General features: G+C 37.7%; 1 protein-coding gene across 2 annotated transcripts in view; it reads left to right on the forward strand.

Moving 5' to 3' along the window:
• Positions 1-23,951, forward strand: part of FYCO1 (FYVE and coiled-coil domain autophagy adaptor 1) — an 82,981-nt gene that overhangs the window by 16,575 nt on the left and 42,455 nt on the right. The window contains exons 1-6 of one of the 2 annotated variants that reach the window (XM_074271302.1): positions 5,661-5,802; positions 6,240-6,373; positions 10,222-10,328; positions 11,288-11,413; positions 16,482-16,588; positions 19,652-19,795. In XM_074271302.1, coding sequence (XP_074127403.1) covers positions 6,322-6,373; positions 10,222-10,328; positions 11,288-11,413; positions 16,482-16,588; positions 19,652-19,795 — 536 coding nt within the window. In that variant the 5' untranslated portion in view covers positions 5,661-5,802; positions 6,240-6,321. Of the gene's footprint in view, positions 1-5,660; positions 5,803-6,239; positions 6,374-10,221; positions 10,329-11,287; positions 11,414-16,481; positions 16,589-19,651; positions 19,796-23,951 lie in introns of those variants that run through there. The other variant, XM_074271301.1, reaches the window with a different exon arrangement.

Genomic DNA, 23,951 nt, shown 5'->3' on the forward strand with positions numbered 1-23,951 from the left:
TGGTTGGTTAGATGTCGTGCCAAGAAGTTCATAAATTGGTTTTGCCCCCTGTGGTTTCTCTCTGCTCAATGAAGCATTAATATCACAATCTTCCACCATTCTTCTTTGTAAGATTGCATAAATTCGTTTCTATTCTCTCAGATTACTACCTCTACTTGACAAATGAACAAAGTATTGGCAGACAATGATACTTTGTACATTCATTTAATCTTTGTGTGATTGTGACAATTTGAATAGCTCTAATTGCTATATAAATTTATGATAATGTATTATATAATAATGGCCTTTCTACAATTCATTATCCAATTATTTGGTATCAGTAACTTGTTTGAATTGGTTAGAATAGAGTTGTTTTAATTATATATCATATCCTTTTCCCCTTTATTATACTAACTTTCTGTTCCTTTTTTATCTTTGCCCTTATAAGTCAGTAGTCTTTCTGTATCCAGATAATTGATTAAGGAGAAGGATTTACTTCAATATTGGGTATTTTTTTATTTGTTAACTTATAATCAGTTTCACTTTTATAGTGTTATTTAGCGCTTGGTTTTTCCCATCCAAGGGCTACGAGTTCTTTTCTCAAGGAAAGTATTGTCATGTCAAAACATGAGGGTGCTGTGAATCTCTAGGACTTCTCCCCATGTTTTCCATTACATTTTCTTGCCATTCTTATTTATTCTCTCCTTTACTTTGAGGTCACAAGTGTTAAAGTAAATCTTGTTTTAATTTATAAAGTCTTATTGAGTTCTTTGTACAATTTCCTTATCTTTTTATCCTTTCCAACTAATGATATGTGTTGGAAATTGTGACTAGAATTCTAAAGGCCATGGAGTTTGAGACAAATCAGTGTTATTCTGTTATATTAATAACTAATTATTAATCTGTGGTCCATCCTTTTCCTCCTATTTTAGTGGACATCCTACTCCCAAAAAAATCAGTCTTTGAGGGGTATAACTGAGCAAGGTAAACTCCCAGTCCCAAGCCTGGGCAGGAGCCCTTACTTTTTGTCTATATACAAAAGCCAGCCTCAGCCTCAGTCCTTGATCCTTTCCTGTACAGTTTAGGGTGACCCAGCTCATGAAAGAGAAAACTAGCTAGAGAGGTCCATGGAAATGGCTTCCCCTATCCTAATTGCTTGAATCTTTTGATCAAGCCCTGTTCCTAGCAGGAGAACCTGAAGGCTTTGAGCCCCCTTTCTCCTTAAATGTCCAACAATTGGGCTGTTTCACTTGTCAGAGCATTCCCTGTCAGAAGATTCCCATCTGATTTAAGGTGTTTAAATTTAGAGGCTCCCTTGGAGTCTTTGGTTATGAGAGAAACCACTGATCAACGATTTATTGATTATTTGCCTGTCTAAAGAATTATTTACTAATTACCTGGAAACTCTCTCCCTTGGAATCTTCATCTGCTACAAATTGAAAGTTCTGTGTTGAGGAAACATTAGGGATTGTCCAGGGAGTTCCTGTATCTTATTTCCTTGTTTCCCATTGCCATGAATTATTGAAAGTTTTGCTTTGGGCTGAGAAAGAACTGGGAATTCACTGGGGGTCTCATTTGAAATGAATTGTGAATTTCTTTTCATTCTTTCTTTCTTTTTTTTTTTTTTTTTTTTTTTTTTTTTTTTTTTTTTTGCTGAAGCAATTTGGGTTAAGTTGACTAGGGAGCTCCCAAACTCTCTAAAACTCCTTCAAAGAGAAAGTCTCTGTAGGGGACCCTGCCTGAGGGAAACATCCTAACAGCTTCATTCTGTTTTCCTGAGAGACAGGCACCACCCCCATTGATCACACTTACTACTGATTAAGCTTCTTCTAGAAAAACTCATTCAATTTTATTCAAATTCCAGCTCAAGCTGACCAGCCCCCATGAGAGGAGACCTTGGCTTGTAGCCAAGATTTCTATTATAAAAAGATCCAATTTTAAGCTCATTCCTTGCAGAGGACCTAACATGATGCCATGCCAAGGAAATCAATGCCCGCTGGAATGATAATCTCTTTCAACGTTACCCTTTCTTTATCTTCATCTATTTCCCTGACGAGACTTTATACCTCTCTGTCCGGATTTCTCTACTAGAAACTTTACTTCTCTGCCAGGACTCCTCCATTACTTTACTCCCCTGTTAGGACCTTGCCACTAAGTCAGTTTGAGGTGTAAGGTAGTACCTTGGAGTTGTTTTAATTTGCATTTATCTAATCAACAGTGATTTTGAGCATTTTTTCATATAATTATAAATAGCTTTAATTTCATCATCTGAAAATTATCTGTTCATATCCTATGACCATTTATCAATTGAGAAATAACTTGTATTCTTATAAATTTGACACAATTCTTTATATTTTTAGAAATGAGACCTTTATCAGAAATACTGTAAAAATGTTTTCTCAGTATTTGTACCTCCATTTTAATCTTGTTTCTGTTGGTTTTATTTGTGCAAAGCCTTTTTAATTTAATGTGATCAAAGTTCTGTGGGTTTATTTTATATTTTTTCTTTTCTTGTTGCTAAAGCCAACATTTCTAGTACACTGTTGAATAATAGTGGTAATAATGGGCATCCTTGTGTGACTCCTGATCTTATTGGGAATGCATTCTATTACAAATAATGCTTACTGTAGGTTTTAGATAGTTACTGCTTATTCTTTTTGCATCAATATTCATTAGGGAGATTAATCTGTAATTTTCTTTCTCTGTTTTGATCCTTCCTGATTTAGGTATCAGTGCCATATTTGTGTTGTAGAAAGAATTTGGCAGTACTCCTTTATGTATTTTCCAAATATTTTATATAATATTGGAATTAATTATTCTTTAAATGTTTGGTAGAATTCACTTGTGAATCCATCTGGCCCTGGAGATTTTTTCTTAGGGAGCTCATTAATAACTTGTTCAATTTCTTTTTCTAAAATGGAACTATTTAAGTATTTTATTTCCTCTTCTGTTAACCTGGGCAGTTTGCATTTTTGTCTATTCCTTCATTTCGGTTAGATCATTAGACTTGCTGCCATAGAGTTGGGCAAAATATCTCCTAATTATTTCTCTAACTTCTTTTTTTAATGGTAAGTTCCCCTTTTCATTTTTGATGCTGGTGATTTGATTTTTTTCCTTTCCTTTATCTGATCAAATTAACCAAAGGTTTATCTGTTTTGTTAGTTTTTTCATAAAACCAACTCTTAGTTTTATTTATTAGTGTGAGTTTTTGTTTTTACCATAGTCCAGCCCTCCCACAGTCTGAGGGACAGTGATTTAGACTATTGAATTGCTGACAATAACTCATTCACATTTAATCATTGTATGATCTTTTTGCTGCTGTGTACAATAGTCTCTTGGTTCTGCTTGCTTCACTTTGCATCAATTCATATGTCTTTCCAGGTTTTTTTGGAATCAGCCTGAAGATCATTTCTTCTTATATGTAGCACAATAAGATTCTACTACAATCATATACAACTTGTTCAACCATTCCCTAATTAATGGGCACACCTTCAATTACCAATTCTTTATCGCCACACCCCCCCCCCCCAAATACACCACATTTGTATTTTTGGTACAAATAACCCCTTTTCCCTGTTTTTTTCATTTTGGTACATAGATCTAGTTGTTGATCTGGGTTTTTGAAACCTAACTATATCATCAGATTGCAAGCTTGGGCTGGTCCTTCCTAATTGGAATCCCTTTGAATCCTGGTCTGATGAAAGACTTTGTCATTTGAGGGTTGTTCTAACCAAGGTGGAAGAGAATTTCCCAGGGGCTTGATCACCAGGCAAACATTGTTTTTTGGTCACTATAGCTCATTAAACATGAAGAGGGATGTCAGTCCAGTGCATTCACATAGGTGAAGTTATAGGTCCTAGATAGATGTGTTGAAGAATAATCTAACCATGGTCAGGTTTTGATTACTCAAAAATTAATTCTCTAATTTATAGTTTATTTTAGGTTAGTGCTGGGCAGTGTTATTTACTTGCTGGAGGGGCCCCCTTTTCCTTCCATTGTCTTACATCTATCTAGTTCCCTTAGTTATACACCTCCCCTTTTTCAACCTATTCAAATACATGTATGTGCATATGTGTGTATACATATATATGTATAAACACTTTTACTCTTAAATATATGTGTATATGTACATACACATATATATGTAAATACACATATAAATATATAAATACACAAATGTGTGTGTGTGTGTGTGTATATATATATATATATATATATATAAAAATACAAATACATGTATGTGTATTGTGTATGTAAACACTCTTTTACCTTAGGCTGAGGAAATAGAAAGTTTGGTGCTAGAATTCACATGAAGCAAACCAGAATTGGAATAGGAGTCAATAATAAGTCTCAGGGTGTGTCACCTCAGTGATTCATTGCCTCCCATTAGGAATACTTATGTAACTATTTTTAAGGAAGAAGAGCTTTGATGTGTGGGTGGATTCCCAGACTATTTTTTGTTTTGAGGGTCATAAATCGGCATTTATTTAAGTTCAAGAATGGGTTATGAAAGCAATGAGGGGTATATTCTGATCCAAGAGCCAGTGATGGAGTCCTAGGGGCTGGGGAGGAGGGAGGAGACAAGAAGACCAGATATCTCATCTTCATCCCATGAATTTCAGCTCTTAAGGAAATGTTCTTGTAGTGAAAATCTTTGTGCTAAAGAATTATTTCATTACCTCAATAGCTTCTTGTGCTTCTAGTTTCTTTGATGTATTTTTTTGTATTTTTGATGTATTTTGAAGGCTGCTGACTCTAGAACCCCAAGTTGTTCCTCAATTAAAGAGATTGGATCCAGACAAGGCAGAAGTGCTGCACCTTTTGAGTACTTTAAGTTTCTACTTAATGTTTACTGCAGTTTTTTTCATTTCTAGATATTTTAAGGTAGTCAATATGTTCATATTTTCTAGGAATTTCTAGTCTTATTGGTGGCTGTCAGCTTCCGTGTTTTGGTAAAGCCCCATGATGTCTCCTTTGAGGTGTCCTGGTATCTTTGACCGTCTAGGCTGGGGAAGAGATCATGTCTCAGAATTTTTTCATATCAGCAAATGTTGCTTTGTGGTGGATACTTTAAAGATAGGTCTTAACTTAGTGTCTGTGACCTTATTATTATTTAAATTTTGCTACTTGTATTTCAATCTAATTTCAATCTAATGTAATTCAATCTTTGTAGTCCTCTGCACTTTATTTTATACATTTAAAAACATTACTCCAAGAAAGGGCCCATGGACTTCACTGGACTACCAAAAGGGCCCATGACACCCAACAGATTAATAATTTCATTAAAGAAGTTCTGAAACTAATAATGGCCAAAGGTGTATGAACAAAATCCTAGGGAGGGGGGGGGAGGGAGGGATGGAGAGAGGAAGAGACCGACAGGGAGGGAGAGGGAAGGAGAGGAGGCAGAGATAGGCAGAGAGATAGAGACGAAGAGAGTCAGAGAGAGAGAGAGAGAGACAGAGACTCAGGAGAGCGGGGGAGAAGGAGGGAGGGAGAGACTGCATTACCTGTCTGACTTGTAAGTCTACAAGTGGGGGAGCTGCTGGCCGGTAGTGATTAGTGCGGCCTTAGCTCTGCAGTCACCAGCAGAGATCCTGTAACGCAGCTTAAAATAGAGAGGTGCCTTTCCTACTGGCCCTGCCAAGGGGCTGGGCGGCCGGCTTGCCCCGGGGCCCGGACAGTCGGGCCGTGGCTCCAGCGGCTCGGTGCTGGAGACCGGAACGGGGAATGTGGCCTCCCGGACTGCGGGGTGGGAGCAGTCCAGACCCTTTACCCCCGGGGCCCCGTGTGCGTGTCGGCTGCCTGGCCGGAGGAAGTTTGCCGGTTAGTAGAACTGGGAAGGAAAATGGGGGGAGGATGAGGTAGGAGGGAGCCCTCCTGTTACCAGAATATCCAGCCCTCCTCAAAAAACGGCTTGGCTTTGGGCTCCTTCCATGGTAAAGACCACGCACAAAAACGGGATGAGAAAACTTTTTTTTTTTTTCCACCCGGAAAGAGGAAGAATAAGAGGAAACCGGGAAAGAAAACCACGTGCTTTTGTGTTCATCTTGTTAGTGGGCTTTAGACCGGCCCGTCACCTCGGAGTGGCCCGTGGCAAAAAGCCAATCCGGGATGTGGGTGGTTCTGGGCTGAGCAGTTCCGCGTGGGCCACGCAAAGCGGCCGGTGTAGAAGTGCGGAGGAGCCCCGGGCCCCAAATCACTAATCCTCGTGCAGTGTTTCGGCGAGTGTGCTAACCTGCTGCCTTCTCCCCCACGTTCAGATGCCCCGAGATAGAGCGCTCCCGGCCCACGTGAACCCCTGACCCTCCTGCTGCCCGGGGCGCGAGCGGACCGTGCTTCGCCATGGCTTCGAGTGCCGAGAGCCAGCTGCAGAGGATCATCCGAGATTTGCAAGGTAAAAGCATCTTCGGGGTTTGAATGGGATTGCGCTTGCAGACGGGCCGCGCTTTCCCCAAATTGCGCCTGCGAGAGGGCCGCGCTTTCCCCAAATTGCCCTCGGGATCTTTGCGCCGTGGGAAGCGGACCCTGCAGGCCCTCTCGTGTCCAAACATTTTCAGCTCGGGTTTCAGACGTCCTTTAAGAAGCTCTCCGCTTACCGACCGCTGCTCCGATTTCAAAATCAAATTGTAAACAAAAGTGAAAAGCTTGCTTTGACCGCCGGCTCTTATTTCAGTCTTTTGGAACTGTCCAAATAAACTGAGTTACATTTTTGCTTCTTATATTTTGTATACGTATATACAGATTTTATGTGTGTGTGTGTGTGTGTGTATATAGACTTGTAGATATTTACACATTGTATATTATACAATTGGACGGGCTGATTTTCGAAGGAAACTTCCTGCCATTCTCTAAGCAAGGGAGGCGGGATGCCTAATGTTTTGGGAGGCCGTGAAGTCTGGTGGAACTCATGCTGGATTTAGAGTTGGAATATTTGGCATCAAATTTCTCTCCTGACATTTATTAGTTAAGTCACCCTTTGTACCAAGCTTTAGTTCTTAAGTCTTAGTCCCCTCATCTGTAAAATGGGAATATACTTGAATTACCTGTGCCATAGTGTTGATGTGAGGAAACTTCTGTGTCAGAATTAAGGCCCTCTGAAGTGTGTGTTCCATAATTAACAAACTTCCTTTCAACTTAGAGATCTTCCTTTGTCACTTCCTTTCTGGCACTGACTGAGGCCTGGTTCCCTCCTCCTGTTGGCTGGTGCTTGCTCTCAATCTCTCTATGTACACACACACACACACACACACACACACACACACACACACACACACACACACACTTATTGGTGAAGGTGCCATCTTCCCCATTTCCCACCTTGCTATCTTCCTTTTTTAAATTTATTTTTAAAATAATAATAATAGCTTTCTTTTTCAAAATACAGGCAAAGAGAGCTTTCCGCATCCACCTTTGCAAAACCTGGTGCTCCAAATTTTTCTCTCATCTCAACTCCTGCAGTAGCTTCTAGTTGGGTCCATGGCTGGTCCCTTTCCATTATAATCCATCCTACATTCAGCTGCCAAAGTGATTTTCCCAAATTATGGCTGTGACTCAGTCATAGCCTATGACCCCAGTGCCTCCAGGCCCAAACATAAAGTCCTCTATTTGGCATTCAGGGTTCTTTCCTATGCCTGTCCCAGCTGTCTAGATTTTATCTAGATTTTATCCACCCATGTAGGACTGCTCGTTCTTCCTTCATCTTCTTCATCTGTGCCCTTGTACTACCTTCCACCTGTGTCTTCTTCCTCATCCCTGCCTCAGTTTCCCCAATGTCCTCCAGTACTAACTCTAATTCCATCTTTTCCAGGAGACTTTTTCCATCCCTCCCAACCCAGTGCCTTTCCCTTTCAAGTGACTTTCTGCTTCTTGTATTCCTTGTCCTTTGCATGTTTCCTCCCCTTCTCTGAATGTCTGCTTTTTTGAGGATTGGCTTTTTGCCCTTTGTGATCCCCAGGACTTAGGAGAGTGCCCAGCACAGAGTAAATGCTAAATTAATGCTGACTATATGAATGCAAGAGGACCTAAGTCATTCCTCTTCTGAAAATGCCATCTTTCTCCTTGTGTTTCCTTTCAGCCATATTTCCACCCATCAGGGTGTCTCTCCTTTTTTTTTTTTTAGTTGTTTTCTTAGTCTTTTTCTGATGGATGGTCTTTATAGGCCATGAAGATGGATCCAGTTCTAGGCCATTGCAATGCGGCTTTGCAGAGAACTGAAAATAAAAAACAGATTTACATTTCTGCATTTGTCCCGGAGAGCAGGGACAAGTTTATTCTAGTTTATTCCACATGGTTAATTTCCAAGAAGAATTTGGAAGTTTTCTGGCCTGCTAGGTATATAGACATATATGTCTCCTGGGCTGGCAGTAAAATGACCAGAAGCTCAGTCATCTTTTGTTCTTTTCCACTTTCTTTGCAATGGGTTCTTATATCGCTTGTTTCTTTTGTGCCATTGAAGTCAGAGGTGATCATTCCCTACTGGTCAAAAGCTCTTAAGTGGTATTGACAAATGAGGAAGCCCACATCTAAGCATCTAAAGCCACAATTTAGTTCCAAAAGTCAGAAGCCAATGTGCAGTGAAAAATCTGAAAACAACTTTTCTAGAATTTATTCATCCATTTTGTGTTGTATGTGGGACACATAAATTATTGCCTCTGTTTGATTTTTTAAAAATAGCTGTAAAAATTAAAAAAAAATTAAAACTTTCAAACCTAACTCCTGTAAAGCAGGAAAAAAGAAATAATATTTCCTAAAAGCAAAGATCAATTTTTGACTCAGTGCTCTATCTGTAGTAGACAATCAGTAGATAGTATAAATGAAAGCAGTTTTAAAGTGTGATATAAATGTGCCACGTTGTTGTAATGTTACCCTCAAGTAAAAGGTGTGATATCATGATATGCCGGTTCTCATCTCTGGTTTTTATCATCTTGGTTTTGGCTAAACAGGTCAGAGAGGTCAGAGAAAATAGAAACCTCATTTTCTGGGTCATTTGGTTATCTCACATTTTAGCACTAATGGTGAGTATTTGTAGAAAGGCGACAATGAAAATAACTGTAGCTTCTGTATCAACTGTTAAAGAGACAGAAGAGAGAACTTGAGTTTTAATAATAACACATTTCTATTACACATTGAGGTTTGCAACCTGTTTGGTTCACAATCACACTGTATGGTGCATAGGATGCCATTTTGTCCAGAAGAAAGGGTATTTTAAAAAATAAGTGACTTGTTCTCAACATAGCTTGTAAGTGCTCAAGGTGCTATTTCAACCCAGATCTCTTGATTTCCTGAAGGCAATGATGTGATGTAGTGCAAAGCTTCTTAAACTGTGGGCCATGATCCCACATGGGATAGGATAACAATGGGGGAGAATCACCAAAAAATTGGCAGTGGCTATTCTGCCAAGATTTAATTCTTTATGTAAAAATAAATTAGCATATCCATCTCAGGACTATGTAAATTTTCTTTTGTCTTTCATAAATAATAAAATTATATGTTTACCTAAGAATTGTTTTTTTTTTTTTTTTTTTAAATATTTTTTGGGACAGTTAGGTGGCACAGTGGATAGAGCACCAGCCTTGAGTTGAGGAGGACCCGAGTTCAAATCTGGTCTCAGACACTTAACACTGCCTAGCTGTGTGACCCTGGGCAAGTCACTTAACCCCAGCTTCAGGGAAAAAAATATATATTTTTTATTTATTACCAATAAATGTATAATTAATTTGGGTACCTATTTTATATACCTGTATACCAGAGGTTGCATAAAAGTTTCTTGGATGTAAAAGGGTCTTGAGTGGAAAAAGTTATAAGGAGCCCTGGGCTTGGAATCAGGAGACTCATCTTCCTGAGTTCAAATCCAGCCTCAGATACTTGTTAGCTGTGTGACCTTAGGCAAAGCACTTCATCCTGTTTGCCTCAGTTTTCTCATCTATAAAATGAGCTGGAGAAGTTAATAACAAACCTCTCCAGTATCTCTTTGAGGAAAAATAAAAACAAAATCTAAATGGGGTCATAAAAAGTCACCATTACTAAAATGATCTAGATTCTCAAGACCAAGGTTCTATCCACTCCGCCATATTGTACTAAGGGGGTCAAAGAAGCACTATGACCATGCAACATCTGACCCAAAGCTTCTATTTCCTTTTAATGCTGCATGTTTTCAATTGGTTTTACAATAATTGTTGGTGACTGTCCTTAGCTTTCCATCAGCCTCCCTCAGATCATCTGTTCTGGTTTGTTGTCTTAAAGATGCTGTGGTAGAACTGAGCAAAGAGTTTAAGGATATTGGGGAGCCCATTACAGACGACAGCACTAACCTGCACAAGTTTTCCTACAAGCTTGAATATCTTCTACAGGTCAGTAATGCATGGTTGGAGTTGCCTTCCTGACAGCTGCCCCTACCTAAGGATTCCTGAATATTTATATGAAAGTTCATCGGGGCCATTTTCAATGTACATTCTTGAACCCATTATATTTATACGACACGATCAGACTTGAGGAGGACATCCTTTAGTATGTATCTTGGAAGACCTTGTGTGGATTTAGCAAGTGTTTAAACACAGACATTTTAGAGATTTTTAATCACTGGAGTTTGAAAATATATTAAGGTTTTTCATAATTGATACAGAAAACTTTGTCAAGAAACAAGGCTCAAATGAGATCATGTCCAAAAAAGTGCCATATAAACTATAAACATAAAATATAATTATTATCATGTATCTTTTGGAATTCCATTCCAATAAAGTTCCCAGAAAAATGTGTGCTTATAGAGCAAATTGGAGAACTTACCAACCAACATGTTTAAGTAAAATACTCTTCTGTGCCTTTTCAGTTGATATCAAGCTTTTTCATTGTAAAAATATGCCTGGTTATTTCCTTTTAACCAAATCTATTTCAGCAAGTCACTTAACCCCAATTGCTTCAGCTAAAAAAAAATCTATTTCAGGATTTAGACTTGAAGTGACTTGAAGTTTAGAACATATTTTCATGGTCTGTGAGAGTGTGTGCATGAACATGTGTATTAGAAATAGCAGTTTAAGAACAAACTAATATGTTTTGAATACTTAGTACCAAAGTCTTAATTATTCACCTACCTGAGCCAGTGTATACTTGAGTAAATGCATTGAGTACAATCTCCAAACTTCTTTCTTTCATATTAAAATATTCACAAGTTAATAAAAATTTTGATGGAGCAAATGAAGTTAATATACATGAAGATTTCCTTGGAGGGGAGGGGTTATCTTTACATGTTGTTAGCCTTTGAACATTGTGGTGAAAATCTGAGTTTGGATATTATCTTCTATTTCCAACAAAGTTTGACCAAAAGGAGAAGGCCACTCTTCTAGGGAACAGGAAGGACTACTGGGACTACTTCTGTGACTGTTTGGCTAAGGTGAAAGGGGCCAATGATGGGATTCGCTTCGTCAAGTCCATTTCGGAGGTAAGTAGAACTGATCAGTCAATGGCATGCGATCCAGTTATTGGTAGAGCTAGAGAGCCTTTAGGAAGAAGATCTATAGCTATTCAGTCTTGGCTTTTCAATCAACTTATGCTACAAGAATTTAAAAAAAAAAAAAAAAAAAAGGAACTGTATTTTTTCTCTCCTGAAGCAAAAGCAGTTAGATTTATTTTATTTATTAATACTTATTTTGAATTCAGGAAAAAGAAAATCTTGACTAAATTTAACATATAGAGATATGTCTTAAGTCTTAAACTTAGAAGAAAGATCCAGGAAATATTTCTTATATTAGATATTGCTTAGATTCCTTTCATAAAATGTTTTCCTGGGCAGCATGGATTTAAAATAAACAATACATTTCACTTTGCATATCGGTTTTTAGGTCTCCCTAGGTCAGATTGGGAATTACTTTAGGGCAGAGAGCACATCGACTGCCTTCCAATATGTACTAATCATATTACGTATTGTGTTGTAGTGTGCTCTGTTAGATTTTGTAAAAAATAACTGCTGATTGATTGACTTTCCAGAGTGCTGACCAGCAAGTTGCAAGGCAGGCACTTGCCTTAGTATATTTCCCTTTGCATTAACTGAGGCATCTGCAAACAGGACCAGCAGAGCCAGAGTTGTGCTATGGTACTCAGTCTTGTCCAGAAGTAAAGATAGTTCCTTTGGGAACAATGGATGTGCACCACTGTGACTCATATTGAGAGGCACTGGACCTAGAGTCTCATTTTTCCTTGTTTAAAAAAAAATAACCTCTGGTTGGGTACTGTGTTGTTCAAAGGGAGCACATAAGTACTTTGGTTGACCACATACAAAACCTGATCAAGTCATTGCAAAGATCTGCCAGATTGTTTGTTTGCATTGATGACAAGTATATTATAATATAGCATGTTTAAATAACCTGCAATTTAGTGCAAGATATTTCTCCCAGTTGCAGAGACCCCTAAGTGTTACCACCAGGGGCTGCCCCTGTTCTCACTCTTAAAAGCTACTTGGAGGCTCTTTGAGGTCACTGCAGGGGTTACCGAAGGGAGCTGGTTAAAAGATCTCACTCGATAAGTTAGTTAAGCTTTGCAAAGCAGAGAGTTACGTGATTGCTTCAGGAATCTGGATGGCTATTTGACTATCCTTTCCCCCACGTTGTCCTTCCCTTCTCATCTGCTGCATCATGAGCAATTCAGACATTTTTGGCTTCGGATCTGAGGCAGATGAAGTTTGGAAAGAGCTACCCTCCTAATCCCCACTGCTTATAAAGATGCACAGCTCACAGAAAGATGCCAGTTTCTCTAGCCCAATTCCCATGCTTGTTCTCAAATAACACTCTGGATTTTATAATGTTTGCTTTGAAAAGAACCACTGAATAGATTGGTGAAAGGGACATGTATTTTTCATTTAAGAAACCTTCCCTTTTTTGGCATTTGTTATGGGCAGAGCTGTTCATGCAGATTCTTACACCTGTTGGGAAAGTATACTCTGATGACTTAGGCTGGAAAGAATGGTTTGGAATAATTTAAACTTGGCTGAGTATGCTTCTTGAATACTTTTTATTAACCTTAATGATCTCTACCTAATGCAGTGAAGGCATAAGGTATATGTATGATTGTGACATTCTCCGCCCATCTTGTGATTTCTCCCGTTACATGAAGCCCATAATAAGTAGGGCAGGGTGGGCTTCACTGGGCTTGGGCAGACTGCCTTGAACAGGTGTATTAGTTGCTTCCAAAGCATTATTGACCTCCTTTGGAGGAATATGTTTACCTGGCTTAGAGGGGAATCTGCTGTTTGGAGTGAATTGTTTTCTTCCTTGTTTATTATCTTGTGATTCCTTTAATAAGTACATATTATAGAAATTACTACATTACTACATTTAATATAATTAAAATATTACTTGAATATGGTATCTAAAAAGTCTTTATAAACTAAGAGAGTAAGGTAATATGGCCTAATGGATTTTGAATCAATCTGAGAATCAATAACAATAACCTCTACCGCATTCCCTGGCTTCCTTCAAGTTCCAACTTCTAAGAAATTTCTTCTCCAAGCTCTCCCTTAATCATTTCCTAATTTATTCTGCACATAGCTTGTTTATAAGCATTGGTTTGCTTATCTTCCCCATTAGAATGTAAGCTTCTTGAGGGCAGGGACTTTGTTTTGTATTTCCAGTATATAATGTAGCACCTGGTTCATAGTGGGTAGTTAAAAAATAACTGACTGGCTGTGTAACTGTGGACAGGTCACTTAAATCTTTCTGGCATAACTTTTCCAGCTGCCAAATGAAGGGGTTTCATAGGAGGGAGAGTTTGATAACATTTTATAGAGCCTAAAGACACTTTGGGAGACATTAGAGTTTATTTTGCTGATAAAGAAAATGGGGCTTAGAGAAAAAAACCAATTTGTCCAGTTCTGATGAGATAAATCCTAAGATCTCTTTCTGCTTGAAATCCCATGGGCCTGTAAACCTGTAGACCTTTAATTACTCAAGAAGTTACAGAGAAAAGAGAAAACTAATTTTTTTTTTTTTTTTACCAGTATTGGCTTTTTAAAAAAAACCTTTATTTTTTAAAGTAAATATATAATTCTTTTATAAGTTAGTTCATGTAATATGTCAATAATTTTAGGCAGGTTAGTGATGCAATGACTGGGATCTGGGGTTGGGAAAACTCACCTTCCCTAATTCAAGTCTGGCCTCCAACATTTAGTAGTTGTGTGAGCTTGGGCAAGTCACTTAACCCTGTTTATCCCAGTTTCCTCATCTGTCAAATAAGTTGGAGAAGGAAATACAAACCACTTCTGTATCCCTGCCAAGAAATTCTCCAAATCGGGTCAATAAAGAGTAAAACATGACTGACTTAGAATTCTTCATGTTAAAATGCCCAAGTGCATTGTCATTCTGATTTCTTGTTCAAGGAGACCTGATTGTCTCCCTTAAGCCCTTTGCTCTCACCTGGTCCCCTCAATGGTGGACCTTAGGTTTTTATTCATAAAATGAAACTTGTCCTGGCTGGGCTCTAAGGGGGAAAAGCATTCAGACAGAACCAAGATGGTTGCTGGTACCCCATCACACTTCCATGTTTCTGTTTAACCAGTGAAAATTTCATGCAGCTGCTTGACTAATGTAACTTCTGTTTTTGTAATTGTTGGCTGTGGTCTCCCCTGTTAGATGATAAGCTCCTTGAAAACAGGGACTGACTTGCCCCTTAGCACAATCCTGGCACCCAGCAGGCATGTTGTTCAGCCTTTGCCTTTGAAAAGGAACAAACATCAGGATATTGAGGTCAGAGTAGCTTGTGTTCAACTGTGGCTGATCAGCCTGTCATTAGGTAGCTATAAATGCTTTTTGGCTATCTGCTAGTCAGATTAGTTTTCTGAGTCTTTGGGACAGAGCATCTAGTCAGTGGGAGGAAACATGTTGCTGCCTCTGTAGTTTCCTATGATTTCACACTTTTAAATAAAGTCACTCATTGAGAAACTTGACTATGTCCCTTTAAAATGTGGGAAAGTGACTTAAGAAACAGAGTGATTGTGCAAGTCATTAAATAGCATTACTTGAGGCTCAACCAGTATCCTTTCCCTTTCCCTGATTGATGTTCTGTACTGTTGTTAACAGTTTAACAATATTTACTCATGATACCTTTTACTTCAAAATAATTTTTTGCTGAGTATTTTATGATGTATCTGGTAGGAATTTGGGGGTGGCTGGGTAAGACAGTGGATAGAGGGGCAGGGCTGGGGTCAGGAAGACTCCATCTTTCTGAGTTTGAATCTGACTGGCTGTGTGACCCTGGACAAATCACTTAACTGTGCCTGCCTCAGTTTCCTTATCCATAAAATGAGCTGGAGAAGGAAATGGCCAATTACTCCAGTATCTTTGCCAAGAAAACCTTAGACGTGAGTGAAACTAGGGATCAACAAGATAACAATTGTAAATATATCTGACTTTGGGGGTGGGCTGGGCCTCTTCATATCTGAGCCAGAAATCTGGTTGAATGTGCTATTATCAGGAAGCTTTCTTTCCTCCAGGGCAGGAACAATATCATTTTTGTCTTTGTTATTTGTAATGCTTTTCTTGGTGCCCAGCAAATAGTTACAATTGACAATTGATTGATGGATTTCCACCATTTTGCATTGGGTCTTTGAGTGAATCAGTTTAGGGAAATACGGGAACAGGTTTGTCTCAAGTGTCATCAGTGGCTCTTCCCTTTAGCCTAGAAGGCCCATGCTCCCAGCTGTCGGAGTTGTGCAACATAATGAAGGGTGATTACTCTTTGGAATGGCATAAGATGAAATACTGGCACTATATCACCCCTTCCTCACCCCTGCCCCCATGAAACATTCTATAAAATCAGCCAGGCAGGTCTGCTTTGAGATTGTGTTTTGATAAGTGAGTTTACACATCAAAGTGGTTTAAGTCTTATCAACTTTCTATCTAGAGTTCATCAAGCACATATGGCAAGAATTGACTTTTGTGGCCCAAAGTATTTACAGATTTTAGATCTAGCAACTCAATCAAGAGAACCATTGAGGTACTTTCCATTCTAATCCTCTCTGTGGGCTCAGCACATTCTATGTGGGGTCAGCACAAAAGCACGTGTTTTCCACTAGGCTATCCTGTTACCTGACACATGCCCATCCTGTAGCCTAAAATAATTTGAATTGTTGGAATCCTGTACATACCTGAACCCCCAAGCCCTGAAAACTTTGACTTAACTAAACCAAAGGAGGAAGAATAGACTCCAAACAGAGCCTTTTCATGGAAGTATTGGATAAGAACTTCTCCATCTTGATATGTTTTGCTACTTTTGTAAATGAATATGAAACCAGGAGACCCAAGAGAAGTTGAATTAATTCATGCTTTTTTTCTATTTCTTTTTGGTTAGATTATCATGGATGGTGGAGGTGACTATTAAATGCCTTTTGGCCAAGGGTTGTCTAAAACCAGTGATATATTTGCAAAGTTTTTCCTGAATCTCTTTTTGAAGGGCATCTAGAAGGCTACATTGTTTGGAATCTAAAGGCTGTTCCTTTCTTTTTATTTTTGCTCCTGCAGCTGCGAACGTCTCTTGGGAAGGGCAGGGCTTTCATACGCTATTCTCTAGTGCACCAGAGACTGGCAGACACCTTGCAGCAATGTCTCATGAATACCAAAGTGACCAGGTAAGTAGAGAAGTGTATGATTATGCTATCAGCAAGTAATGTTAGCATTTGTTCCAATATTATCTTGAAGAATTTTTCTCAACAATTCAGAATTCCTTTGGAGTCAGTGCTTAACAAACAACTTGCTTTATAAATGTAGTGGTTAAATTAATTATAATATATGTATGTAGTGACATTATTGTACTATCTAAAATGATGAAATTCTCAGTTTTAGAGGAAACTTAGACTTCTATGGAATGAATGATGCAGAGGGAAATGAACAGAAATAGGAGAAAACTTTCTATTTTGTCATAGAGAAGACAAACTATTTATTTATTTATTATTTTTGTGAGGCAGTTGAAGTAAATGACTTTTCCAGAATCACACAGCTAGTAAGTTTTAAGTGTCTGAGGCTGGTTTTGAACTTGACTCCAGGAGCCAGTGCTCTGACCACTGCACCATCTAAAGGCCCCTGAGAAAACCAGAATGTCTTTAGAACTGTGGTCAATGCAATGATAACCATGACTCCAGAGGACAGAAGATGAAACAGGCTACTCGCCTCTTGCCAGAGAGGTGATCAGCTTAAAAATGCAGAAAAAATTACTCATAGCCTGGGTATTTGTTTTACTGGATTGTAAATGTTTATGATGAGAGTTCTTTGTTATTTTTCTTTCTTTTTTTTTTTTTAATAATTTTTTATTATATATTTTTTTATAATATTTTCCCTTGTATTCCTTTTTCCAAATTATCCCCCCCCTCTCTCTACTCCCTCCCCCCGATGACAGGCAATCCCATACAGTTTACATATGTTACAATATAACCTAGATACAATACATGTGTGTAAATACCATTTTCTTGTTGCACAATAAGCATTAGATTCCGAAGGTACATGTAACCTGGGTAGATAGACAGTAGTGCTATCTTTGTTATTTTTCAATGATGGGGACAGCAGGATTGGGAGGGACAGATTATAAATGTATGTGTAAATTAATATAATTTATAGTATAGGCCAGTAGCTAGATGGCACAGTAGATCAAATGTTAGGCCTGGAGACAGGAAGAATCCTCTTCTTGAATTCAAGTCTGGGCTTCAGACACTAGCTATGTGACCCTGAGTAAGTCATCTTACCCTGTCTGCCTTAGTTTCCTCATCTGTAAAATGAACTGCAAAAGGAAATGGCAAACTGCTGCAATATCTTTACTAAGAAAACCCTAGATGGGGCCATGAAGAATCAGATGTGACTGAAAAGACTGAACAAAAATAAAAATAGTAGAATAATGTCCATAGCCATGAGCGTCAAAAGACATAGCTAAGCAGTGCCTGTGAGCATCCCCTGCTATCTGGTGGGGAGAAGAAAGAAGGAAAAAAAGAATACATTAGAAAAAAAAAAATAGGAGAAGAAAGGGAGGAAAAATGGCCAGGAACCATGCCCCAAATACTGGCCTTCAATTGCCTGTGCAATCCAATGGAAAATCTCTCACAGGAATCTAACTTCTGAATTAAAAGTCCAAAATTTTTTTTTCATCTATTTAATATTTTCCCCAGTTACATTCAAAATAACAACAACAACAAAAACTTGGACATTTGTTTTTAAATTTTTTTAAGTTCTAGGTTTTCTCCCTTATCCCCACCCACAGTTAAGAACATGTGAAGGTCAAAATTGATGGGGGAAATTTGTGACAAGAGCTAATCTATAGGATATGGTGATAGTACAAATGAAATCTGAGGATTGAGGAGAGAGACTACCCCTTTTGATCAAGTTCTCCAGCCAGTGCTTCCTTGTTCTGGAGCCAGAAGCTCTTTCCAAGCTTCACAACCTGCCTTTGTGCATTGACACCCATTTTGGGCTTTTTTTTGGTATTTCTCTCCATAGCACGTAGCATGGTGCCGGACATTTGGCCAGGTCTTCCCGACCCATAGTGTCCATCTTTGCAAAGATGCCAGCCTGGTTTGCCGTTTCCTTCTCCAGTTTTTTCTGCAGGCAGGGCTTGAATGGCTTGCTCAGTCTGAGTGTCTGAAGCCAGATTTGAGTTCGGGCCCAGCACTCTGTCCACTGAATCACCCGCCTGCCTCCTAAGCCAATGGATGTCAAATGACCCGCCCAGCCAATAAATGTCTGAGGCTGATAAGTTTGAGCTGGATCTTCCTTCCTGACTCCAGGTCTGATGCTGTGTGCATCTGGCCACTTAACTGCCCCTAGCACATTGATAGAGACTTACTTTAATAGATGCTATTGGTACATTGATTATTGGCTATTTAATGTTTCCTGGCCAAACATTTCCAGTTTGGGAGAAACTGCCAGAGACTGAGGACCATTGAGCAAAGCTTTGAAAAACCAGAATCACATTTGCCTAAATAGCCTCCAGAATGGGGCTCTAGTTGAAATTGAAGTCAATGGGTACAATAAAATCTCCTGATTTTTAGTACTGGTTCATTGCTAATTGATTGAAACTGTTGCTCCTTTGACATTTTAAAGTATAAATAATATTTAATTTAAACTACATATTTGGGACCCATGTTCTTAGACTGGTCTAATCAGCAACAAGTCTGAATCATTTTGATTTAGAAAGGAAAAGGATAATTATTTTTTTATTTTAAAGAAAGGAACCTTTCCATAAAAATTTTCATAGATGTGTAATGGTGATACTTGCATATTTCTTGGCTAAAAGATAATCTGTATTTCAGCATACCTTTCTTTGATGAATACAGGTAGGAATAGGGCCTGGATCTGTGATTTCATTGACATATGAAACTCCTAGGTGAGAAGTCAGTAATGCAAGTAGTGCCTTCTCTGAAATTTAAGGTTGCCTAGCACAATGAAAGTTTCAGTAACTTGCTTACTGTCTCACAGCCAGGATGTGCCAAAGGAGGAACTCGAACCCAGTTATTCCTAGTACCATTGGTTCCTTTCTACTGTGCCATACACCTTTGTTTTCCATATTAATATGCAGGCTTATTTGGCAACTTGGCTTTTTAATTGATGAGAATAGCTTTGGTAGTGTGTTGTTGTGACCCATTTGGGAAAATGGACTCAGAGTTCATTGATTCTGTGTATTAATCTATACTCTTCCATCTTCCCCTCAGCGATTGGTACTATGCAAGAAGTCCGTTCTTGAAGCCCAAAATGAGCTCTGACATTGTTGGTCAACTGTATGAGCTCACAGAGGTCCAGTTTGACCTGGCATCCAGAGGTTATGATTTGGACGCTGGTTGGCCAACGTTTGCCAGGTAGTTTGCTTTTGTTATCTTTATTGTTTCAGAAGATTAACTATAATCTCTCCAGGGCAATGTGCATGCTATGCAAATGGTATAACATTTTCTATTATCACTTTTGCTGATATTATAGAGAATAAAATAAATCAGGTAAAGGACCTAGTCTTGTACAAATTTCCTTAACTGCTCAGTATATCCTAATGAAGATGTTTGTGTACAACTGAAATTTTTAACCTGCCATTAATTTCTTTGTTTTGTTTCACTGGGGTCAGAACTTTGGCTTATTTGCATAAATGAGTATTCACACCATGTTTTTAGGGTCATCATGAAAACCTGCTGGAAAGTCTGGGGAAAAAGTGATTGAAAAGTTCTTTTCCTTAAGGAACTGTAAATACCTTTAAAATAATGTGGCTTATGGGTTAAGAAAGAGAAAGTGCTTGTGGAGCAGATATGTGTTAATAAATAAGTTTCCTGCTGGGAGGAATTATTGTATAAGCTAAATGTGAGCAGTAAACTGTGCAATGGTAACCATTCTCAGTTTCTTGGATAATGGGGGTGAGACAGAATTAGTGACTTTCTATCCCACATGACTCTCCTCAACCACATCTCACTAGGACACTGTCTTCTCTTGATCTTTACACATTGATATAGAGGGACTAGATTCCATCCTAGAACAGGCTGTACATTCATTTTAGACAATGGACTTCCTTGAAATCTAAAAAGTATATTGGCAGAGATGATTTTTTTTCCTTTTTTAAAAATTTTTTTAAAAATTTATTTTAAACTCAAATACAGGAAAGAAAAAAAAAGAACATTTCCATGTATACAACAGAACATAGAGAATTCAATATAAAACAATAAATTTCCATTTCAAATCGTTTATTTTATTTATTTATTTATTCATTCATTCACTTATTTATTTTGAGGCAATTGGAGTTAAGTGACTTGTCCAGGATCACACAGCCAGGAAGTATTGTGTCTGAGGTCACATTTGAACTCAGATCCTCTTGATTTTAGGATTAATGCTTTATCCACTGCACCACCTAGCTGCCCCTAAAATTGTTTACTTTAAAAAAAAAAAAAAACTGTGATAAATGTTATATATTCTTTTCAGTCACCTAGCTTTTTTTGTGCTTCTGTTTTCTTTTGTTCTCTGTTGCATACTTTGTAGTTTTTTTTCTCCCTCTCTCCCCATTCTGCTCTAAAGAACTACAATTCAATATCAATATGTAGAAATATATGTGTTGTGTGGGTATAAATATACTATATACACATATATATGTGTGTGTGTGTGTGTGTGTCCATACACAGATATATACATATAGATAAGACTATATTAAATATATTTATATTTGACAATTCTTTGTCTGGGGATGGATAGCATCTTCTTTCCCAAGTCCAAGTCTTTCTATATTGTTCTAATATCAACCAACTCATCATTTCTTATAATACAGTAGTATTCCATCACAATCATATACCACAAGGCAGAGTTTTGTCATGTGGCAATCCAACTGTTCAAAAAATATTGATATGCCTTCAGAAATAAACTGATTTTTCTTTTAATAAGTCTCCTTGCTAATAAATAATTAATTAATAAATCAATGAAAAATATACTTAGGGGAGAGTTTTCTGGAAAGGTGGTAGAGTAGGCCAAAAGATTTTAGGGTATATAGATTTCCTCCACAGAAAAAGACAGAATATCACCTCAGAGTAAATGTAGAGCAGTAGAAATTAAAAAAAAAAAAAAAAAAAGTCGGGGTAAAGCAGTTGTCCTTCTAAGATAATTTGTAAAGTCCTTAGGAAAAGTTTAACCATGGGGTGAACGTTTGGCCTGGATGAACACTTCCAGGTGGACTCTACAGCATCAACAAATAACAAACCCTAGGAGCAGCTGGATTGGGCAGCCTCAGCCTAAAAGAAAGTGTGAGGATCCAACAATTGAGCAGAATATTTAAGGAGCTTCTGCTGTCAAGGGACTCCAAGTTCAACTGTGCTGACCACACGTGGTCTCAGGCTGTGATTATGGAAGAGATGGAGCTATGCCTGGTGAGTGTGATAGCAGAGGGACAGGGAACCTCACTGGCTGTGGATACTTTCAGGAGAGCCGAGTCCCTTGAGGGATCCCAGGGAGCTAAAGAAGTTACAGGACAGCTTGGCTAGGGGCTCTAGTGATGGCTTAGGGATAGAGAGAATTTCCCAGGACAGAAAGAAAATAAAAAGAAAATAGGGACCTGAGGCCACACCTTGGGACTAGAATTTGATTATAATAATAAACTGCTAAAAAATAAATTTCATCAGAATCACAACTTATCCAGAGAACAGATTGATGAGAGACAAAATAAGAATAGTTGGATTACCTGAAAGTTATAATTTAAAAAATCTTGATACAATATTGCCAGAAATTATTAAGGAAAAATTTCCTGAAGTTCTAGAACAAGAAGGTAAAGCAGAAATGGAAAAATCCACCAATCACCATTTGAAAGAGATCCCAGGAGGAAAATATATAGAAATATTATAGCCAAGTTTCAAAGCTCCCAGATAAGGAAAAAGAAGAAAAATATAAATATTGCAGAGCTACTATCAGGATTATATAATACCTAGTAGCTTGTATGTTGAAGGATTGGAGATCTTTATAGAGCAAAAGAGTTAAGACTAAGCATAAATTAAGTATAATTCTGAATAGGAGGAAAAAGGACATTTAACAAATTGAAAGACTTTCAGGCATTTGTGACAAAAAGAACAGAAGTTAGTGGAAAATTTGACATAAGATCCAGGAGAAATATAAGGTAAACATTAAGCACCAATTATAAGGGACTTAATAAGATCAAACTGTTCATGTTGTATAAGTGAAAATATTAGCAATACTCAAGATTGACATTATTTCAATCGTTTGAAGGAAAGGCTTGGGCTGGGCTATATATGATGGAGTGATCTAAAAAATGAAAAATGAAACTGTAGAGAAAGATAAAAAGGAGTAAATATCTCATATAAATAAGTCATGAAGGGAATAATTGATACAGAAGAAAAGTAAAAAAGGTTGAGGGATAGCAGATAGTGTTGGAACCTTACCCTTATTGGAAATTGGTTAAAGAGGGAAAAACAAATATATCTAGAAGGTCATAAAAATCTTCTTAATTTAGAATTTACTTATTTGAAATATTATTAATATTAATATTATTATTAATAATATATATAACAAAATATTATTTATAATCTTATTATAAGAGGGTGAGGGGATAAGTTAAGGGAGAGATTTTAGAATGATTATAGAGTAAGAATTAGGAGGAGGGGATAAAGGAGCAAGTCAGAAAGATTGGTAAATTAAAATGGTGGGGGAGAAAGGATAAGGGAGAGACTTACACAGAGGTGAATAGATTAAGAAGTAGGAAGGCAAGGTAACAGGTGGAAGTAAATTAGAAGAGTGAGAAGAAATAATAATAGAAGAATAAAATAATAATAAATAGAAGAAATAAATAGGGTAAGAAAGATAGTGAGGAAAAATAGGATAGAGAGAAATACAGAATAAGTAATTATATTGGATGTGAATGGTATGAATTTAACCATAAAATGGAAGTGGATAGCCGAATAGATAAAAAAATTTGAATTCAACAATATATTGCTTTCAGGAAACAATAAAAATAAGAGATATGGAATTGAAATAAAGGTCTGGAATAGAATTTATCATGTAAAAAATCAGGGATTGCAGTCATGATCTTGGACAAAGTTAAAGCTAAAATAGATTTAATTAAAAGAGAAAAATAGGGATAGTATGCTATGTCACCAATATTATTTAGGCTTCATTTCTCAGTTATATAAAGAATTTTGTCAGATTTATGATAAATGGCCAAGGGATCTGAATAGGAAGTTTTTTGATGAAGAAATCAAAAGTATACACCATATGAAAAAATGCACTAAATCACTTTTGATCAGAGAATTGTAAATTAAAATAACTCTGAGGCAACCCCTCACAGAGTTAGCTAAAATGATAGATGCCCTTCCATTGGGGAATGGCTAAACAAGCTGTGTATATATGATTATGATGGAATACTATTGTGATTTAAGAAATGATGAGTTGGTTGATTTTTTTCAAAAAGATGGAAAGAAGATGGAAAAGATGGAAGATGGAAAGATATAAGAAGATGCTGTCCCCCTCCAGAGGAAAAAACTGACA

This window comes from Sminthopsis crassicaudata, chromosome 5 (assembly GCF_048593235.1).
Source record: "Sminthopsis crassicaudata isolate SCR6 chromosome 5, ASM4859323v1, whole genome shotgun sequence".
Classification (NCBI taxonomy): domain Eukaryota; kingdom Metazoa; phylum Chordata; class Mammalia; order Dasyuromorphia; family Dasyuridae; genus Sminthopsis; species Sminthopsis crassicaudata.